Source organism: Prinia subflava, chromosome 5 (genome assembly GCF_021018805.1).
Source record: "Prinia subflava isolate CZ2003 ecotype Zambia chromosome 5, Cam_Psub_1.2, whole genome shotgun sequence".
NCBI lineage: Eukaryota > Metazoa > Chordata > Aves > Passeriformes > Cisticolidae > Prinia > Prinia subflava.
In genome coordinates, this window is record NC_086251.1 from 4,632,615 (window position 1) to 4,652,983 (window position 20,369).

At 48.3% G+C, this 20,369-nt stretch overlaps 1 protein-coding gene across 1 annotated transcript; it reads right to left on the minus strand.

Annotated features, from left to right (window-relative positions):
- Positions 1-1,226: 1,226 nt before the first annotated feature.
- Positions 1,227-14,431, minus strand: LOC134550804 (acyl-CoA 6-desaturase-like). Its single transcript, XM_063397645.1, has 12 exons — positions 13,957-14,431; positions 10,400-10,510; positions 9,217-9,414; positions 9,002-9,103; positions 8,388-8,513; positions 7,117-7,177; positions 6,709-6,785; positions 6,446-6,543; positions 5,821-5,917; positions 4,813-4,892; positions 3,693-3,818; positions 1,227-2,793 (listed from the first exon to the last, which is right to left on the minus strand). The coding sequence occupies exons 1-12, from the start codon at positions 14,161-14,163 to the stop codon at positions 2,742-2,744; spliced, it is 1,335 nt and encodes a 444-aa protein (XP_063253715.1). The 5' UTR covers positions 14,164-14,431; the 3' UTR covers positions 1,227-2,741.
- Positions 14,432-20,369: the final 5,938 nt, after the last annotated feature.

Here is a 20,369-nt window from a genome sequence, read left to right on the forward strand (position 1 = left end):
TTGTTTGATTCTCTGCCCTGAAACCAGCTCTGTGTTTCCAGTTCCCCATTGCCATGTGGTGTCACTGGGTTCAGTAAATCCTGGCAGGCTCCCAGCACCTCTTACTGGCTTAGGGTTGGGTTTTTTTCATGTTTGTGTGTCATTACAGTACAAATGAATGACCTTTATCAAGAGAGAAACTGGACAAGATTTCGTCTCATTATTTTCAGAGAAACTGGTTAGTTAAGAGTCCTCAGAAAGCTGTGCTGAAAATTCTGTGTTTCAGTCATTTTGATGGCAGATTTTAACCTGCTCATGTCTCACTCATTGCTGCCTCATTGGAGACAAAGCTCATAGGAAATTTATATCCATCTACATTTCCAGTCTTACTGAAACTTCTGGAATATCTCCAGATAAACCTGATTTTACTTGGAGAACAACGATAACAAAGCAGATTGATCCAAACTTCCAGGGCTCTTTGTCTGGGATCTCTTTGAGCTGCTCCAATAAAGAGTGGAGAGCTTGTAAGAATCCTGGAGTGGGTTGGGTTGGAAGGGACAGTAAAGATCATCCAATTCCACCCTCCTGCCATGGACAGGGGCACCTTCCCTGGACCAGGTTGCTCCAAACATCATCCAACCTGGCCTGTAACACTTGGGTGGGGTGGAATCAAGGCACATAGAAAACAGTTCAAATTCCAAGATAGAAAGCTGGGATTTGTTGGAAGGAGAGGAAAAAGCTCTATGAGCCAGAGAGGCTTTGCCTGAAAAAATAATACGGGGTTTTTTTGGGGAAAAAAATGCCCATTTGCCTAAGAGCTGATCTTTCCCCAAGATCAACCCAAACAGTTTTGTGAGAAGAAAAGAAGGGGACAGGGCTAAGGAGGAAAACATTTGCTCTGGAAATAAGACAAAAAACCCCAAGGGCTGTCAGAAGAATAAGCTGGATATTTAAAAGCTTGCACTGCTGATGCCACTGTGCTCGTGGTCATCCTTGCTGGAGCACAGTCAAGTACATTCAAGGAAGGGATGCACAAATTAAAGCAGTGCTGATGAGGTTAGCCAAATTCCAGGCTAGCTCCTTACTCCCTGCCTGGGAAATCACAGCATCCAGAAGGATTTTATTTGTGTAGCTTTTCACCCTAAACATTCCTGGTGGTACTTGGGTGAGCAAGACCCCCCAGAACAAGCCCTTTACAAACCATAAAGTACTGCTTGCTGAAGTTGCAAGATGCTGAATTCCCCATCTGTAAGCAAAGATAAAATCTCATTTTATTCTCCAATGAAGACAGGGAGGGATTACATTTTTTTTTTTTTGCAATGCTGGCCACAGTCCCAGAGTCGTCTCTCTTCATGATGAAGCACCTTGCTGATTCTGTGGGATGCTGCTGGGATTCAGGGATTTGATAGAGAGGATCCAGTTTCAGAGCTGAGGGAAGTAATGAGGCATGCAAAGTAACCAAAGTCTCTTTCCTGGTGTTTCCAGGGAGCACCGAGGCAAATGCTGGAGCTGGAGGCTGCTTTTGGAACCATGGCCCTTTGTCCTAAACCAAATATCTCTTCTGTTGTGCTGCAGCTGATCCTGAACCCCTGGATTTATTTGGGGTCAGGTTACCTGTTCCAGAAGCACCTGGAAGCTCAACCATATCTCCTGATAATCCATTAGAGAATTTTGGCAATTAGGTGCTGGGCAGAAACTTGAGTTTTAGACAACTTGTAAGAGGGTTCTCCAAAGGTCTCACATCAGCAGCACAGCCTGGGCAGGGCTGATTCCAGCTGGGATTGAGTGTTTGAGCAGCTCCTCCGTTTGCAGGGAGAATTCCTTTTCTCCTGTGATTGTTTGCAAGGGAAGGGTGACCAGTGCCATGGCTCCTGGCCTGGGGCAGGCAGGAAGAGGCTCGGTGCCTGCCAGGCATGTGCAGACAGGCAGAACTCTGAGTTTCTGGAGGGCAGGATGGTGAAAAGGCCATTTGTGGTTCCCCTGGAGCACTGAGGAGCAATTAGCACGTTTTGCTTTATGATTGTTTTCAGCTTTTGTGTGATTTACTGGCAATTCGCTGTGCCAGACCTGCTGCTCATTAAAGAGAAAACAGACCCTCTCCTAAAGGATGAATTTTGCTGTTTAAACCCAGAAATCATCTACCGGCCCCTGGGAAGAGGGGCTGATCCTAAAAACACGGCTATGTTAACCCTGCTATGGTTAGGGGTTAGCTGTGCAGGGCCAGAGTCACAGCTTGCACTAAAGGGATGCTATGGTTAGAGAAGGGAAGGAGGCAGGGAAAGGAGAAAGCTGGGTTCTGCCACTCCCCTGGGATGTGAATCCTCTTTCACACAAACATAGGAAAGAGGCATGAGCTCACTCAAGGGGTGTCCTTGGATTGCAAACACTCACTGAGGCCTAAAACCCTTAGGTGTTAATCAGGGTTTGTGTGCTTTAGGCAGAATGAGAACGAATCTTGTGAAAAGAAGGTCAAGGTCAGATATTAATGCCCCTTTTTTAAACATTCATCATCATCCTCTCCCAACCTTCTGTTCCTTGCACTGCTGGCCTCGCTTTCCACCCTCTGGAGCACATTTTAAATCTGCCTGGAATAAACAGGTTGCCTGGGCCTGCACCAGAAGCAGCTGACAAGACAGGAGACTCCCCTCCAACCATGGATTTAGACTGAGATCTGAGAGTAAAAGACACAAGTGTGATACCCCCCACGTCCCCCCCCTCCCCATCCCTCCCGGTCACTCACACCTCCCCAGAAAGATTCGTGATCACTTATGGAGATAAGCATCCAGCCAGAGATCTCCAGATTTCTTTAGGGACCTGTTGGAAGAAAAGGAGAAGTTTGGGAATCTTGCCTCTGTCGAGTTTTTCCTGCAAAGAAGACTGTTACTGAATTTTAATATCGGTCATAGGATCACCCTCATGGAACCCACCCTCTGCCAGTGTGCAGCCATTCCACCTTGTCCTGTCACTCCAGACCTGTGTCCAAAGTCCCTCTCCAGCTCCTTTGGAGCCCTTTTAGGCACTGGAAGGGGCTGTAAGTTCTCCTGGGAGCCTCCAGGCTTCACTCCACTGTGCCTTGGTGCTGCATGGGCCTGTGCTAACTGGATTTGAGGACAAAAGCAGGTTTGGAACCAGCTCTCCTGCCCATTGTGGCCACCTCACTTTAATCTGCCTGTGCTCAGAGTGGTTTGTGCAGGAGGTGCCTGCACTGCAGAGCTTTCTCATGTTCCCTGCCATGAATTATTCCCTTCGGAGGAACTGAGACAGCAGCATTAACACCAAGCTGCTCACAAGGACTGTTAGACCCGTCTGCAGCTCTGCCTGCAGGGAATGGCCTGTTGCTGCTGGCAGAGCTCTCAGGGGATACAGCAGGGCCTGTAACCTGACCTGTTTCCCTTTGATTCATCTCACTTTGCAGCAGGAGATCTGCTGGCAGCTCCCAACAGCAGGAGGCACCAGCTGTGAGAACAGGGTGGTGTAAAAATCCCAATCATCAAGATTGGAAAAGCCTTCTAAGATCGACTCCAGCACTGCTGAGCCACCATGTCCCCAAATGCCACAATCAGGTTTTTATCCATCCATAGGTCAAGTGTTTGGTACTTTGACAGCAGCAACACAAATTTCTGAAGGGTCTGCCATGTCCTGGATACCCTGTGCAACAAAATTTCAGGTGTCCCTGGAAAAATGAGCTGCAGGTGGGATTGGGAGGGCCTTACCCAACAATGTCTACAAACGCTTTCCCGAGAGGCTTCTCCTCGTACTGGACTCCATGCTTGGCACACAATGACTTCACCAAAGGCTTCACCTTCCAGAAGTTGTGCCGTGGCATTGTTGGGAACAGGCTGGAGAGGAGAGAGAGAAAACAAAGCTGAGAAAACTCACGAGACAAGCGACAGGGATGGGCATTAGGGTTTGCATCCTCAGGGGCTGGTTTGTGCCTCCTCCTCATGCTGCACAAACAAAGGAAGGGAGGCACAGAGACACCTCTGCTTTACACTCCTTTGTCTCAAGGAGGTGATGAAACTTGATTTTCCTGTCATGCCCAAAGCAAAGCCATGCTCAGGACACACTGAAAGCCAGTTTGTGCAAGAGGGAACAGGAGAGCAATGAGAGGGCAGCAGGAATGAGGGAGCAGCCTCAGAGATGGCCGCCCATTCCTCTGGGAAGAATTGTTTCCTGCTGAACTGAATTCCCAGTGACCTGCTTTTCCACTTCTGGAAACAGGTAAAGAAGGATTTTGGGGGCACCTTGCCCTGTGCTCTTCCATGGAGATTTCGTAAGCTGCCTCCCAAACCAGCCAGCCTCACCCTAAAAGCCATTTCTTTTACATTTGCTGTTGCCATTGGCAACAGACTGTCCATATGGCCCTGTTTTCCATATTTTTTCTGGGAATCTGGTACCCAGCATCCTACACAGTCCCACACTCTATAAAACACTGGAGTGCTTTAGGAGAAGGGAGTTTTCTGAGGTGGATGCTTTGAGCCCACAGCCTTTGTAGCTGGTTAGATGCATAATGACAACTCCTAATTAAACCCTGAATTAAGGCAGTGAGAGTTTTGATGCAAGAGGGGAAAATGTCATGGCTGTAATAGAAGCAGAAACTATCATGGAATGGTTTGGGTGGGAAGGGATATTAAAGCTCGTTCAGTTCCTGCCCCACCAAGGGCAGGGTCACCTTCCACCAATGCAGGATGCTCCAAGCCCCATCCAGCCTGGGATGGGGCAGCCACAACTTCCGCCCCTGTGTGGTCTGAGGCTCTGTTTCCTTGGTCTACAATCCTGCCCCTCCTCATAATTCCCTCCCCAGTGCCCTCATGATCCCGCCTCTCTACTCACTGGTGCTCGATCTGGAAGTTCAGGTGCCCGGTGAACCAGTCATTGAAAAAGGACTGCTCAATGTTGCAGGTCGCTGCCATCTGCCAGGGAGAGAGAAAACTGTGAGGATTAGGGATGGCTCATCCCAAAATCAGGGTGAAATTCCTCTTCCCTGAGCTCTGGGAGTGCAGAGCCTGCCATGCTGGGCCTGCTGGGTGCAGCAAGAGGAGCTTTCATCTTCCCTCAGGGCCTCAGGTAATCAAATTCTCACTAGGGGTGAAGTGATGTAGCAGCCCAAGCCCAGATTCTTAAATCTCAGCCTCTCCCATTGTAGGTCAGAGGACTGACAGCAGTGCCAAGGTGGAAAACAGGAAGAAAATGCATGGACACAAAGCTTCCCCATCCCCATGCAGTTATTGCCCTGCAGTTTGCCTTAAGTGCAATATTCTCAGAATATTTCTTAGGTATTCTTGCCATTAATGATCACAAGATTGGATATTTTTTCTTAATATTCAACCAAAGTTTTGATCAGGTTCCTCCCTCACACATTTTACTTGGATTTGCAGGGAGATAGAACTGCCAAAATATCAAGAATATGATTCTAGAATAAAGAAGAGTAAAGGGAGCGCTCAGTCACTAATTTTCCAGAACAAAAGGACAAAGGCAGGCTCCAAAATGAAGAATCAAATATTTTTCCTCATCTGTTTTATTGCTGGGATCTACAGGCCTGGCCAAAACACCGAGGAGTGTTTTCTGGATTGGCAGTCACATCCAGCTTCAGCCACCACAGTCACCCCCCCTGGAATTGCCTTCAGGAGCAGGTAACCTTTTGATTGTCAAAGTATTTGCAGAACTTTGGAATTCCATGTCTTTCCCCAGCATTGCTGCTGGCTCTGGGAAGAACATCTTTATGGGAGAAGTCATGGACAAGACACTCTATCCTAGTAAGGGGTGGTGCTAACTCTCACACTCTCTGAGTAAATCCCATTTTGGGGTGAGTCAGGTGTGTTTTTCCTCCCTCCCAGTTACCTGGGAGCTCAGCCAGTCTCTGTGCTTCTCAGAATCAATTTCCATTGGAATGTGATTCATCTGGGTGACCCACACGAACCAGTGACTCTCCAGAAACCTGCAAAACCAGGAAAAATCGTGACAATTTCTGCTGGGCCTGGGGACATCAAGTAATTAGAGTGGGGTTTGCAGGGAGCAGCAGAGATTGGATGGATGTTGACAAGGAACTGCCTGGAATCATCCTTGTTCCAGGCTTGTTTTCTGCAAGAGCAGATGATCCAACTTTGTTTTATTTTCATGCACTTTGAGTTTGATCAAAAATTTTGGGAATAATGGGCTGGTTTGTGTTAAGTTTTCCAGCTTGATTTCCAACTTGGAGCGTGCACAGAATTACCTCCAGAGTCAGCTGGGAAGAGGGGGGGATTCAGCCATGACCAAAGTGGGGTCAGCAGTGTGTGAGATCAGGGAATGAGGAAAGGCAGGAGAATCCTGGCTGGACCACCATGGGGCAGGGGAAGGTGCAGGGAGAGCTGGAACTCAGGGATGCTGACAGGGAAGTGAAGCAGTGGGACACAGAGGAGCTGAGGCCAGGCTCCAACAGCACTGGAGGGATGGGAGAGCAGCAGGAATGCCTCTGAGCCCCCACCTGACAAACGTGAGGAGACACAGGGATCCCAGGACGCCATAGAACGGGATGTAGGTGATGAAGTAGCGCAGGTAGTAGCTGATGGCCCAGGCCAGGTCCTGGGGGGACAGAGAAAACACCAGGCATCACTTTGCTCATCTTGGGCAACGTGTCCTTGCTGGTGGTGTTGGGAACACTGGGTAATTCCTGCCTGGCCCCTGGCCTCCCTCTCTGCTCCAGTTTCCAGGGAGACCCCATAAGGATGGAGGGAATGTTTCACTCACCGCCCAGAACCTGCGCCTGATCATGGTCGAGATGATTTGGATTTGGAAATACACGGGGATGAGCAGAGGCGGGAAGACTGCAAGGCAAAGGGAAATGGTTTGGCCATCAGAGGGGTGGGAAGGTGTGTGACATGAGGGACTGCTTCCATGGAACTGGGAACGTGCAGGTTTTCCATGGAGCCTCTCACATGGAGGTTATGCCCAGCCTCAGCTGTTTTACATGCCCTTGCTCTACAGGGCAATGTTCCAGGTGCTTGGGTATCCCTGAGCTGATCTTGGGACCTGCACAGGGTCCTGAGGAAGGGTGGGATGAGTTGGGATTTGAGGAGTTGCTCTGTTCACACAGTGAGGGCTGGAAAGGACAAGTGGCATTCCAGGAAAAGGGAAGAGAGGAGGGTGGATACTCACTGAGGAAGAAATACTCGTGCTGGTGGTTGTAAGGCAGGTACTTCAGCTTCTTCTTGCCATACTGCAGGACACAAAGAGACAGCTCAGCCTGGGACTGGGACATTCTCAGGTAAAAGCAGGTTCTCTGTAATAATTCTTAATTTATTGACCAGGGAGTTTTGACTGAATTCCCACCAGTGGGTAAGAAGGGATTTGGTGTGATTAAAGGTCCTGACTTTGTCATTGTGTTAGGTGTAAACGCATTTTTTTTAAATAATTTCTATTTTCTTGATGGAATTTTGATGCACTTCACCTTCTGCCATCCCTGTGTCTGTGAGAAGGGCTGCCAGCACCTCCATCTTTACTAATATGAATGTGATAGGCATAAAGTCTGATTTTTTAGAAGGGAAGGCTTGTAACACCAATAAACCAGGCACATTATTCCCTCTGGGCTGAGTTCTGCAAGGCTGTGTGCTTGGCATCATTTGGAAAAAGATTTTATACCAATGTGAAATTATCAGGATAGACTGATTCTAGCCTAATACCAGGTATTTTGAGGTGGAAATCCTGTTTTCCTTGTTATCACAAATGTTTAGGTTTTCCTTTAAGTAGTAGAACCATGGTCTGCTTTCTCAATAATACAAAATCTGGCTGAGAAACATTTTTAATGTTGTATTTCCCTGTATTGTCTTTGCTGCTTGTCCATTTTCTTGGGGTTTTGTTTTAAAAACTAGAAATCCTTGCTCCATTGTGAAAAACGCCATGATTTAAGTGCTTTGAGTAGGCAGGCAGTAAATATTTTGGCTCTGGAGGAGTGGATTGAATTAAAATTAAAATCACTTGATGCTGGAAGATATTTGCTAAGGAAATGGAAGGTCAGTTTTGAAATGTTCCTGCTGGAATAGTGAGGAACACGGTATTTCCTCCTCATGTTGGTACTTCAAGCCAGCAGGATGAAGTGGCCTTTAGTGGCTTTTTGCTTTCTCCTCAATCCCATCTGCATCATTTTTCCCAAGTTAACCCAGGACACTTTCTCCTGTGGTCAGGAGAAAGGAAATGGATTGGGAATTAGTAGTCAGTGCTGCTCCTCAGCCCAAGGGTTGGCTCCAAACTCCTGTCAGACAACGTAGCCAGATGAAATCCCTGGATTAAGCATTTCCTTTCTAGCATTCCTGGAAGTCCTGCCTGTGTAAGTCATGTCTAACAATGGGAGCCAACTCCTGGATTTGCGCAAGCCCTCTCCGAGGCCCTCTCGGCCAGTAGTTTTCCATGGTTCCCCCACTTTTCCTTACCTCAACGGGCTGCGTGTCTCCCAGGACAAAAATGTGCAGCATGTTCACATCGGGGTCCTTCTGGAAGATGTTGGGCTTGGCGTGGTGCTGGAAGTGGCGGTGGTTCCACCAGTTTGCAGAGGCGCCCTGGGCAAGGAGAACAAGGAGTTTGCATCCACGGAGAGCTGCTCCCAAGGTGGGATTACCCAATCACTTATAGGAACTGAAGTGATGCCACTCAGATTGTGGCCAAAGTGGGATTTGCTTTGGAAAGCAAAGCAGGGAGTGGTGGAGTTGTTGGTTGCTATGAGACTGCTGCTTCCAGAGGGGTCCCTAAGGATCATCTGTACTGAAAGAACACAGAATAAATACACTCTGAGCGAGTTACAGGTCACTGTGTCCTCCCAGAAAATCCTGATGTAGTTTGGGTTGGAAGGGATTTTAAAGTTCCTCCAGTCCCAAACCCCTGCTACGGGCAGGGACACTTTCTTATTGCAGGTTGCTCCATGGGCAGTGGTCGCCAACTATTTTTGTGCCTCTGCTCACTCTGGGAAGGTTCAGAGCCTTCCTTTCCTACTCTGCCACGGCCAAAGTGATGCACTCCCAGAATTCTCTGGCTCCATAATTCCCTTTACCTTCAGGTGTCCAATGACAAACTTGTGGACAATGTGGTTCCAGGAAGACTTCTTGAAGACAGAGAGGTGTCCAAAATCATGTTGCAGCCACCCTGCCTGGGCCTGGGATGAGGGAAAATCAAATAGTTAGGAAGCTATTGGGAATCAGAGCTAAGCAGGAAAGAAATGGAGATGGAAGGCACGTTGGGAGGGTGAGGAAGACCTCTCTTTGTCACCTGGGAAGTTGTAAGGATGCAAGCAAGGATGAGGGTTGTGATCCAGCCGGTCCCAAAGTAGAAAACCATGAGCCAAGCCACAACTTCCATGGCGATGATGTGGCCCAGGTAAAAGGAGAAGAACAAGGGGCTGGCTCGGAACAGGTTCATGTTCTCCGCTGTCTTCCGCAGGGTCCGGAAATCCTCCACCAGCTGGGACTGCAACAGGACAGGCAAGAGCAGGGTGAGGCTTGGAAGTGAGGGTGAGCCTGACTGAGTTGCGGGATGGATGGAGGAAGGATGAGCTCCATGCTTAGGATCCTGTCTCCATATTCCGGCTTTTTGCCCTTTATTCCTATGAATAGACATCCTTGTGGCCAGTCAGAGCCCACATCCTGACCTTTCGGACCTGGAGCCAAGTGAGTAATCCAAGCTCTGAGTGTCACATCACCTGATGGCTCTTGTCTGAAAGAGCTTCCTAAGCACTAAGGAGAAGCTGGAGAAGAGGGAATTCAGTGCTATTGTGCCTATTTCCAGAGCTCTGATAATGAGCACCCACTATCACCCGTCATCCATTCAATCCGTGGGCCAGCTCCTGTGCAGCCATCCATGAGGAGCATTGCTGGGTCACTGGGCACCAGCGTTGTCCCCTCTATTGTGAGTGACACAGATATATCACAATCATGGCCTGCCACAAACAACAGGGCAGGATTGAGTTTCCTGGCCAGAGCCAGTTGTGCTGCGCTCTGGGCCTGAATAATGGATGAGCAGGGATGCAGAGCTGCCCTGGTGATGGGCACTGGCTGCTGCTCCTTAGCAGGGCCACCAGAATGAGACACCTGAGGACCTGTGTTTTGGTGCTTGGTCACCAGCAAAGGAGCAGCAGAAGGGACCACAGTCACCAGAGCTGGTGCACATTTCCCATTCCATATGTCTCAGTTCCCATTTCCCTTCAGGATGGGCTCAGTGCAGCCTGGGTGCCTGGAATGGGCTGCCACAAATTGGTGGCTCTGTAGGAAAGGTTTGTACAGCCAAGAAAAGGTCTGTGTCACTCCCTTTCCACACGTATTTGAATCCATGATAGGATGAAAATACATGGAGATGTTCAGTCACTGAGAACTTCTCTCCCTCTGGAGAACATCCCAAGAGGGAAAAAATGGTGGGAATAGCCACCCTGAAGCCCAGCTGAGGAATAAATACTCACATTTTTGTCTCGGTCCTGGCTGGGCTCCCCCGGCGCAAGTTCTCCAATAAGCAGCGGCTTGAGAAACTTCTGCACCAAGGTGGGATTGATATGGAAGGCCTGGAATGCATCCTGGAGTGGAAACAGGAGGAACTGTGTGAGAATCAGGAGTAAGATGTGCTTCCTATGCACTGTCATTCCCACCCACCTCCAGCAGTTGTGGAACCTGTGGAAGAGGGGGGCCAGGTGACCTCCAGCTCTGTGATCACTTTTTGGGACATTAATTCCACTGAAACCTGATGAATTTGCTGTCCTGGGAACAGTGGGACCTGGGATGGCATCCAGCCATGTGGTGAAAGGCACCTCAAGAAATTCTTTCTAAGCAACTAAATACTTAAATCCTGTTAATTCCCTTAGAAGGTAGGCAGAGGGGAATTTGTGCAAATCCCTCGTAGGATATAAATACCCTTGGAAAGTCTGCTCCTGGAGGCAAGTCAAGAGAGGGGGTGACTGTGGTGACTGAAGCTGGATGTGACTGCAAACAGAAAAAATACTCCTGGGTGTTTTGGCCAGGCCTGGAGATCCCAGCAATAAAACAGCTGAGGAAAAAGTGGTGACTTTTCAGGAGGATAATGCCTTGTTTGTGGAGTCATTTTGATCCTGGCATTCATGAGTTTATCTGGCATTTTCTCTATTCCTTCCCCTTTCCACATATTTTTGTCTGCCTGTATCCCACCAGGTGCCCGATGCTCGTAGTGGGATCTTGGTCAGATCCTTTCACATGTTGGAATTTTAACCTCAAGGACAGCAGCTGGGACAGAAAGCTGACCCAGATCAGAAACCCTCACCCTGTCCTTGCCCTTTCCTTGCTGCACAGAACTGGAGTCAGCTCTTGGAATTCACCTGGGAGAACAGGAAAGATTGGTTCCATGAAGTGCTAAGAGAGCATGGAAAAAAAAAATCATTAAAAACAGTAGTCAGGAGAGCCATGCTGCAGCCTTTCCACCTTTGTCCCATTGCCTAACAATTGTAGGGACCAACTAATATCTCCCTCCTGGCTCTAAGGATAAAGGGCAGACTGGAAAGGTCTCCCTGTGTCCAGCTGACCCTTCTGGGAGCTGCCCTCCACCAAAAGTCTGGCGTTCAAAAATGCCAGGCAACAACCTCGGGTTCAAAGTCCACCAAAATCAATAGAAACCTGGACCCAGAAATGTGTCACTGAAATGTTGACTCTGGTTTCCTGGTTTCCCTCTCTGGAACAATTTGCAGAAGATGTGAAAGAGGAGGGCAAAGCAGAATGAGGGGGGAAGTGAATGGTTGACTGTGCCTACTGCAAGGCTCTGCAGTTCTGTGTGGAAAAAAAAAAAAAAGAGGGGGAAGAAAGGGAAACAGAGAGAGGGTGACACATAAGAAGTGTTAAAAATGTTGATTCAGTATTATTTACACTACTGGGAATAGGTCTGACTGGGTGCTCGGTGCTCAGTGCCTGGAGATCCTGCAAACAATGCAAGGATTGGATTTTTGTTGTGTGTATCCCATGAAGCTCCTGTACTAATAGGTCCCAAGTATAAGATAGTACCTGAATTTTTGGAATTGTTCTCCGTTCAGTACTGCAGGAGATAAAAAGCTTAAGGGAAAAAATAATCCCTGGGAAATGCTGTGTGATACTGGCACTTGACCTCCCAACTTTGTGATCTACTGACCAAATAAGCCGAAGTGTTTTATGGGATGTGGGAATTATTCCAGCTGCTTTTGGTGAGAAAAAAGCTTTGTATAATTGAGATATGAGCTGTGCTTGAGCACTGGGAGTGCTCAGAGCAGTCACCACAAGGATTTTCTTTTACATCTCTGAACACCTCTGGGACAGAGACACTGCAAAGTGTCCCTGCCTTTGTGTTCTGTGCATGAGGTGACACCAGAACAGGTTGGCCCAGACTCAGATGTTGTGTTTAAAAAAATCACAGATCCATGGAATGCTTTGGATTAGAAGGGACTTCAAAAATCATCTCATTCCAGTCCCCTGCCATGGGCAAGGACACCTTCCATAGACCAGGTTACTCCAAACCCCATCCAACCTGGCCTGGGACACTTACAGGGATGGGGGAGCCACAGCTTCTCTGGGCAATCTCGCCAGGGCCTCCCCACCCTCACAGAGAAGGATTTCCTCCTAAAATCCAATCTAAACCCACACAGGGTCAAGGCCAAGCCTTTCTCCCTCTGAATGAGAGAGGGTTTTCTGGCTGTGAATGGCTGTTCACCACAGGGAAGCTGCAAAACTGATGCCAATCCTGGTTTAGTGCTCAGAGCGGTGATTTAACAATTTCAGAGCATTTTTAAGGCCATGCCTTCATGGAGTGTGGGATGCAACGTAGGGTGGGGAGGTGGGAGGAGAACCAGCAATCCTGGAGACACCAAGCTGTGTTTCAGCCTCTTTCAAGGATTCCAGACAACTGCAGTAGCAGATGCTTTTTGGTTGCTAATGGAGTTAAATTCTTGGGGAGAGGAGTCAAACTCCTCCTGTTTCAGCAGCTCTGTGTTTAAGCAGTTCAAAGGAAAACCTAGCCCATCTTTCTGAGGGAGAAAGCAATTCATTCAGAGGATTTACTGAAAAGGGACACAAGGGCCAAAATGCAGCTCAGTGCTTCAAGGAAGAGAATGGAAAATAACCACAGGGCACAGGGAAGTGGGGGCCGATGGAAAGGGGAGGTTCTGCCAAATAATTTTGTCACACATGGAGCCTCCTGTTGCTAAGGTGTCAGGAGCCATGGGAGACCAGCAGTTCCTGTTCCTGCTTGGTCTCTGCACGTTTTGGGAAAAGCTCTGAGGAAGCTTGGATTTCATTAACACGCCCTGAGGGGAGAACATGCTGTCTGGATACACTTCTGAGGAAGGTGGTTTTAAGGGGAACTCCAGACAACAAACAATTTATTTCTAATTTGTTCCTGGTTTAAGGTTGGGGTTTTTCTTGTTGTTGTTTGGTTTCTTGTCTTTTACATTGCTGAAACCTGAGAGGTGGCTGAACCCAGCAAAGAAGCAGCTGGAACAGCAGCAAATGGTTTGCTGCCTTTTTTTTTTTTTTTCCCCTCTTTTCTGTAGCAACCTGTAACCAAATTCTCCAGAGAATTTTCTCCTGGGGAAAAAAAAAAAGCTAAAAAGCTCCTTGTTTTAAAGCCTCCTCACAGAAGCAACTTTGAGACACAGCCTGGCCTCTGTTTAACCCTCCCTGTGCTTGGCTGTGTGACTCTGCATGTCACAAGCTCCACACTGCAAAAGGGGAGATTCGGGACACTTTGCTCCTGAATTCAGGGCTCGAGGCATGGCACAAGCAGGACACAAAGGCAAACCAGCAGGATTTAAGCAGAGCAATCCCTACCAGCCCATCCTCCAGACACGGCTCCAAGGGGGGGACCTGCATCCGCTCGGAGCGAGCTGGGAGCAGCGCAAGGGCTGAGCCGGGTGTCCAGCAGGTGTTGGGGAGATGGGGACAGGGGACAGCAGGCAGCTGCCTCCCTTCGGGAGGGAAGGAGCTGTCAGAGGATGCTGCCGGAGCCGGGAGAGCCGCGGGGGTCGGTCCTTACCGTGGCATCTTCGCCGGCGCAGTGGCTGATCACTCGCTGGCCCCCCGGGTGCCTGTTTGCCCACTTGGTGACATTATAAACCTTTCGCTCTATCACCAGCCACTTATCCGTCCTCAGGTTGTGCTTCTGGATCTCCTCCCAGGTGTAGAAGCGGATCTGCGCCGCCGGCTCCCCCGAATCCCCCCCTTGCTCGCCCCCTTTCCCCATGGGGCCACTCGATTCTTGACCACTCTGTCTTCTTGACCAAAGAGGCGGGGGGGAACCTGTTCCTGCGCCTCTCGGGGATGTGGCGGAGGGGAAGAGCTTTCCTGGCGGGATTGAACTCAGCTGATCCCCTGCTCCCTCCCTTCGCCTTCGCTCATGTCCTCCCTTCTCTTTGTTTCTCGCTTCACTCCGCCTGCTCGGAAGTGCCCCCTAGGCTGGCTGTCCCCGCACTGATGCACTTTATCCTCGCACATAGCCCTGTGTTTTGAGGGAAGCTCGGCCCCTTCCACCCACACCCCCCCCCCTCGCACCCCCCTCCTCGGGCATCCCCCCCGGGCATTCTCCTCCCTCGGCATCCCCTCCCTCTCCCAGCATCATCTTTTCTCCCTGGCATTCTCCTCCCTCCCGGCATCCCCCCCCCGCTCCCCGGACTCAGCATCCTCCTCCCCCTGCCCTGCATCCCGCCCCCCTTTCCCCGGCGTCCCCCCCCGCTCCGCCCGGTGCCCGGGGCTCTCCCCGCGGGATCAGCCGAGCCCCAGCGCCAATCCCGGCTGTCCCGCCGCCCTCCCGCTCCCGCCCATTGGCCCGGCCCGATCTTTCGAAGCGGCTGCGGGCCGGGACCGCCGGGGCACGCCAGGGCGGGAGCCCCTCGCCTCCTTCTCCTCCTCCGCCTCCCGCTCCGAGCTTCGTGTCCTCCTGAGTTTTTGGCTCCTGCTGTAAAGAGCTGCCCCCGCCGTTTTTTGTTTTTTTTTTCACTTCTTGCCCTTCCCCCCTTATTTCCCCCTTCCTTTCCCTGTTTTCTTTCTTTTTTTTTTCTCTCCTTCATTTTCTTTTCTCCCCTTGTCTTCCCCCTTCCCCCCTTTTTCCTCCCTTCTCCTCTTCCCTCCTTCTCCTCTTCCTGCCTTTTCCCCTTCCACTCCTTTCCTCTTTTTTCCTTCATCCCTCCTCCTGCTTCCCTCTTTGCACCCCTTTTTCCTCCTTTCCCTCTTCCTTTATTCTTTTTTTACCATTTTTACTCTTTTAACAATATTTTTTACTATTTTTACTCCTTTTAAACTTTTTTTTATTTCCCCCTCTTTTTCATATCTTTTTCCTGCTTCTCCCCCCTTTTCTCCTTTTTTCCTCCCAGACTTCTCACCCCACTTCTCCCCGCTGAGCTCAGACAGGAGCAGTTGCTGCTGTGCCCCAAATCTTCATTGTTCCGCTGTATTTTTGCCAGGCTGCCGCTGGTGGCTGCCAGACTTCACAGCTTTGCTGTGGCACAAGCAGAGCTGGTTGAGCTCTGCTGCCCGAGGCCATGCTTTTGTTAACAGGTGGGATAATGCCATCTTTGCCATCTCTGGCATCTTTTCCTTGCCGTGGGGCACTTTATTGTACACAATTCCCGTCGTTAGGTTACGCACAAGGTGTGGTGTCCAAGGACAAAAACAACGCGGGCCACTTTCCCTGGGGCTTTGCTTACCTCTGTCAGGACCTGTGGCCTCTTTCCAGAGCTAGCCAGGTGTGATCTCTGGCTTTCCTGGTGATAGGAATCTTTTCCTGTGATTATTTTGCATGAATAAGTGGGAGGATTATTAATCTTTGCTGTAGTGGCAGAAGCTGGCCCTAAGCAGGGGAAGGAACCCACATCGTTAACTGTAGAATCACAGAAGGATTTGGGTGGGAAAGGACCTTAAAGACCATCCAGTTCTCTTGCCATGCACAGGGAAACCTCCCACTATCCCAGGTTGCTCCAAGACCCCTCCAACCTGGCCTGGAACACTTCCAGGGATGGTGCAGCCACAGCTTCTCTGGGCAGCCTGTGCCAAGGCCTCAGCACCCTCACAGGGAAGGATTTTTTTCCAGTCTAAATCTCTCCTCTTTAGCTTTGTGCCAAGCCACGCTAGAGCTTTCCTCTGTTTCTGCCTGCTGTTAATGCTGCAGGATGGCTTCAGCCTGTTGAACAATCTTTGCCTGTGGTGTGGGGTGAGGAAAGTCAGAAATGACAGGAATGTTTTTCTAAGACTTACTAGTTTTATTTAGTTTGGTTCAAAATAACCCTGTGACAAGGATCAGACTAAATTACAGCCAGACACCACATTAAGGTGGACCTGAAACTTGTTGCTTGTGATGAGGGAAAAGTTTGCTGAGTTCTTTGAATCTGGGGATTTTAATCCTGTAGGTTGTGCCTGGATATGTAAACTCAGGAGGAAATCCTTCCCTGTGAGGTGCTGAGGCCCTGGCACGGGGTGCCCAGAGAAGCCGTGGCTGCCCCATTCCTGGATGTGTCCCCAGGCCAGGTTGGATGGGGTCTGAAGCAACCTGGTCTATGGAAGGTGTCCCTGCCCATGGCAGGGGGTTGGAATGGGATGAGCTTTAAGGTCCCTCCCAACCCAAACCATTCCTGGATTCTATGTTGGTTCTATGAAATGAGTTGATAAGGAGCTTGGTCTCTTTTGGAATTTACCTGGAGATGGACAAAGAAGCAAAATCAGCACCCACAACTCCCCACCTGGATATTTCCCATGGAAGATTGCATCATAACTTGCTGACAAGCCATTGACAGATGCCTCTAAAATAATCCCTGCTGCTCTCAGCCCCCAGCAGCACAGCCAGCCAGGCTGTCAGGCTTCAGGCAGTGCCTGTTCCGAGTTTTCTTTGGCTCCTGGGACACAAACCAGCCCCAGCAAAGAGAGGAGAACAGGCTCTGCTCTATGGCCAAGTGGGTGAAAGGCTGCGGTTGCTGCTCGGTGTAGCTTTAGCAGCACAAAGAGCTTGTGTGAGGGACATAAAAGCCCTGAGTTTAACCAAAGAGTCACGAGATGTGGGCAGAAAAGGTGAGGAACATGAAAGGGAACAAAGTATGGGACAGGGGATGTAGAAGGGGAAGAGTTTTTGCAGGGAACACACGTAGAAGTGGCGTGCCTGCTCTTCAGCTGATGAGTCAATGAAGGATATCTTAGTGGAATAGACTGGAATGGTGAAAAAGCAGGGAAAATTGGTAGCTCAGATATCTTTACAGTGTCTCATGCATTGGTTTAATGTACAAGAAGTTTCTTTTTCCTGAGGAAAGCACTCTGTGTGTTGTTTCATCCCTTTGTTGGGTTTTATGTAGGAGGCAAGGTCAGATTAGTGTTTTTGGCAAGGTCTGATAAGTTTCTTTTAATTTGTTTTTTAGAAAGGACTAGGCTTTGACACCAGCATGTGGAAATGCCCTGTAGCTGTGATGCAATCCTCATGGATGCAGGGAAAATCCTCCTTTCCCCCCAGTTTATAGTATGAGATCCATCACTTGGTAAGGCCAGATGGCTCCAAGGCATGTGGTGGGAAAAGGAGGCAGCAGGAGAGAACAGCAAACAAGGGAAAGACATAGAGCACTTTCCTGAAGGGGAAAAAGGCAGGAACTGAGGATTTGGGGAGAAAAATAGAGTGAAAATCAGATTTATCTGCACCTTTAAACCTTTTGATACTTTTAATAGTCTTTTTGATACCTTTTTCCTTTTTGCCAAAGAAAAATACATGTAAGGAGAGAAAGGACCCCAGATCTTCCCTGTCTTTCACAAGAGGGAAAAGCTGAGGAGCTCTGAACATAAAAATAAAAAATAGATCGAATAATAAATTCAAATATAGAGGGAAACAGCTGGGCTGGGAATGGAGGGCTGGAGTCTAGAGCCTGAAGTGAGGAATCCCAGTGATTAGGTGGGAATGCTGTAGCAGTCCATGTACTTAAAACAAACTGCTAGCAAAGATTTCCTTGATACTTTTTACTCCGGATGTATTTTACTCTGACATATTCTACTTTTTTCCCCAATCCTGGGAGAGCGGCTGAGAGCTGAGGAACTTTACGAGGGAAACAACCAACAAAGGAACAGAAATCCCCATTGTGTGGCCATGGCTGGCAGGGATTCCACATTCTGCAGTGGATCTCGGGCTGCCCGTGGGATTATCAGGGTCAGGGCACAAACTGCTCCGGCTGCCAGGGGAGCAGAGCAGGGAATCCCACTCAGAAAGCAGCAGACACTGCAGCAGGGCAGCAATAAGGACAGAAATGCTCTCTTCTGATGCTGCTTTGTAATGATTTCTAGTGAAAATCTTACTGGTATTCCCATGTTATCATCGGATCCTTTCCTTTTTTTCCTTATTCAGGTTTTGATTTCAAAAGTATAAAACTCTAAACAATCACCACCTCGCTCCCTCAGTTGCTAAACTGAATTTATGGCTTCTGAAGGAGAAAAGATAGGATTATTTTCATCTCCTCCCTTTCACAGAGTAATTCCCAGGTGCTTTTCCTTTCAAGATGCAAAATCCTCCTAAATCTCAGTCTTTTTTGCATCTAAATTTTAACAGCCAGTTGAGTTATTAGAGCAGAGTGCTGAGCAAATATTCCATGAAGTTACACTGTTTGTATGGAAAATCAAGGATTTATTGTGGGTATGACGTGTTCTGAGTACAACACTAACTCATTTAGGCCAAGTTATTGCAGCATTCCAGCTCATTCCCAATAATACAAGAAGAATAAAGGAAATATTTCCAGTTCCTCCCCCTTCTGCTGATGTTACACAGATCTTTGCAGTGGATCCTAAGCCTGGTGTAGGAATGGTGTTACAGGGAGCTGTCAGGAGCTTCAGGCTCTTCCCTGGTAGTAACATAATGACTAAATTTGTGGTTTCCTGCTGCATTTGCTTCATCAGCATGGCTGTTTTAATTGCACTGATGACAGAGGCTTGTAAATCACACCACCACAATTCCCCTGTGCCTGGAATCTTCAGTTTTTCTTAGGCTGAATCAAAGCCAAGAACTGAGTCTTCTTTTAGACTCTGCCCTTTTCAACTGTTTTTCAGCATTTGTTAGTTTTCCTTTTTTTTTTCTTTTTTTTTTTTTTTTTCTTTTTTTTCTTTTTTTTCCCCCTGTGGTTTCAGACCTCACCATCCATCATAGTAACTCATTTTCTCTAAAAGGAGAAAAGAAAGGCTGCAATCCTTTCAACCCATCTCCCTCTTTCCCTGATTACTGGTTTGGTCACCAGATGCCCAAATATTTATTGAATCCTCACCACGCAGCTCACTTGGGTATTTCAAAGCATGTTCCAGCCAAATCATGGTAGTGAAATAAGGAATTTTAATATATTTTCATCAAATTCTGGTGATCCCCAGTCACCAGATTTCCAAGCAGATCAGAGGAGTGAACCAAAGAGCATCTCTTCCCTCCCCTTGGATTTTTGGTGGTTCCTGGTAATCTGGGGAGCTGGGTCACAGCATGATGTGACAGCAGATATGGAGGTGGAAGCAATGAAGGTAAAACAAGGAGTCAGGGCACTGAAGGACTCGTTTTACCTGGTTAATTGTGTTCCAGCAGGGATTGATGCCAGGAATCCCAGCTGGATGCAGGATGCTGGTGAGTCTATAACAGCAGCAGTTTTTTTTCCCTGGCAGTTTCCATGACAAAGGTCCCATTCTTGTCTCTGAGGCACCCATTGAGATCCCCAGTGGGGCAAGGGCAGGGGAAACAACCACTGGCAGGACACAGAAACCTCCACTGCTTAGGGCTGCCTGATTCCAGGAGCCTCCATGGCTTGTCCTGAATCATCTGCTGAGGGGAAAACAATCACAGGCAGGGATTTCATGTCAGAAGGGGCTTGGAAGAGAATTCCAAGGGCTGTTGAATAATTTGTCTGGGAAAATGTGTTAATAAGGCATTAACAGTCCTTATAGCTGCTGAAACCAGATGAAGCACATGGAGGGAACAATAGTGGATTTTATCAAGTTTTGTGGTGCTCTTAGCCTGTTAAGATCCCTCAAGGCAAGTATCCAAATGTTTAACTCCTGTAGGAAGATGGAATTTATTTGCTTTCAACAAATATAGGAAAAAGAAAACTGATCTCTGCGTGTCCCCCGTATTCATGACAAAAGGTCATAAATATCAACTAAATTTAGGATAAATACTCTGTTGTACAATTGATGATGGGGAAAAACAGAATTTGAAATAATTACTGCACTGTTCTGAATATAATTGTTACATTTTAAAAGATGTTAAACATCTTATTAATCTTTATTAATAGGAATTGCTGAAGGGAAGGAAATAAAAACGTTTGATCCAGTGTTCTGCAGGCACAGAATTCCAAGATGTGATGTAGCCATGAGGTGATGCTCAGAACTCGAGGGGATGCAGCCTGGTGGCTCTTTGTTTCTATGGTTACCTTCCACTGGAATTGCTGTAACTAGGTCAGATTG

Bases quoted from the DNA above. Each gene is read 5' to 3' on its own strand.
- LOC134550804 (XM_063397645.1), bottom strand. From the start codon at position 14,163: ATGGGGAAAGGGGGCGAGCAAGGGGGGGATTCGGGGGAGCCGGCGGCG. The intron at 7,178-8,387 runs GTAAGGAAAAGT...TGTGTCCTGCAG, and splicing joins GAGACACGCAGCCCGTTGAG to TATGGCAAGAAGAAGCTGAA. The intron at 5,918-6,445 runs GTGGGGGCTCAG...CTGGTTTTGCAG, and splicing joins TGTCTCCTCACGTTTGTCAG to GTTTCTGGAGAGTCACTGGT.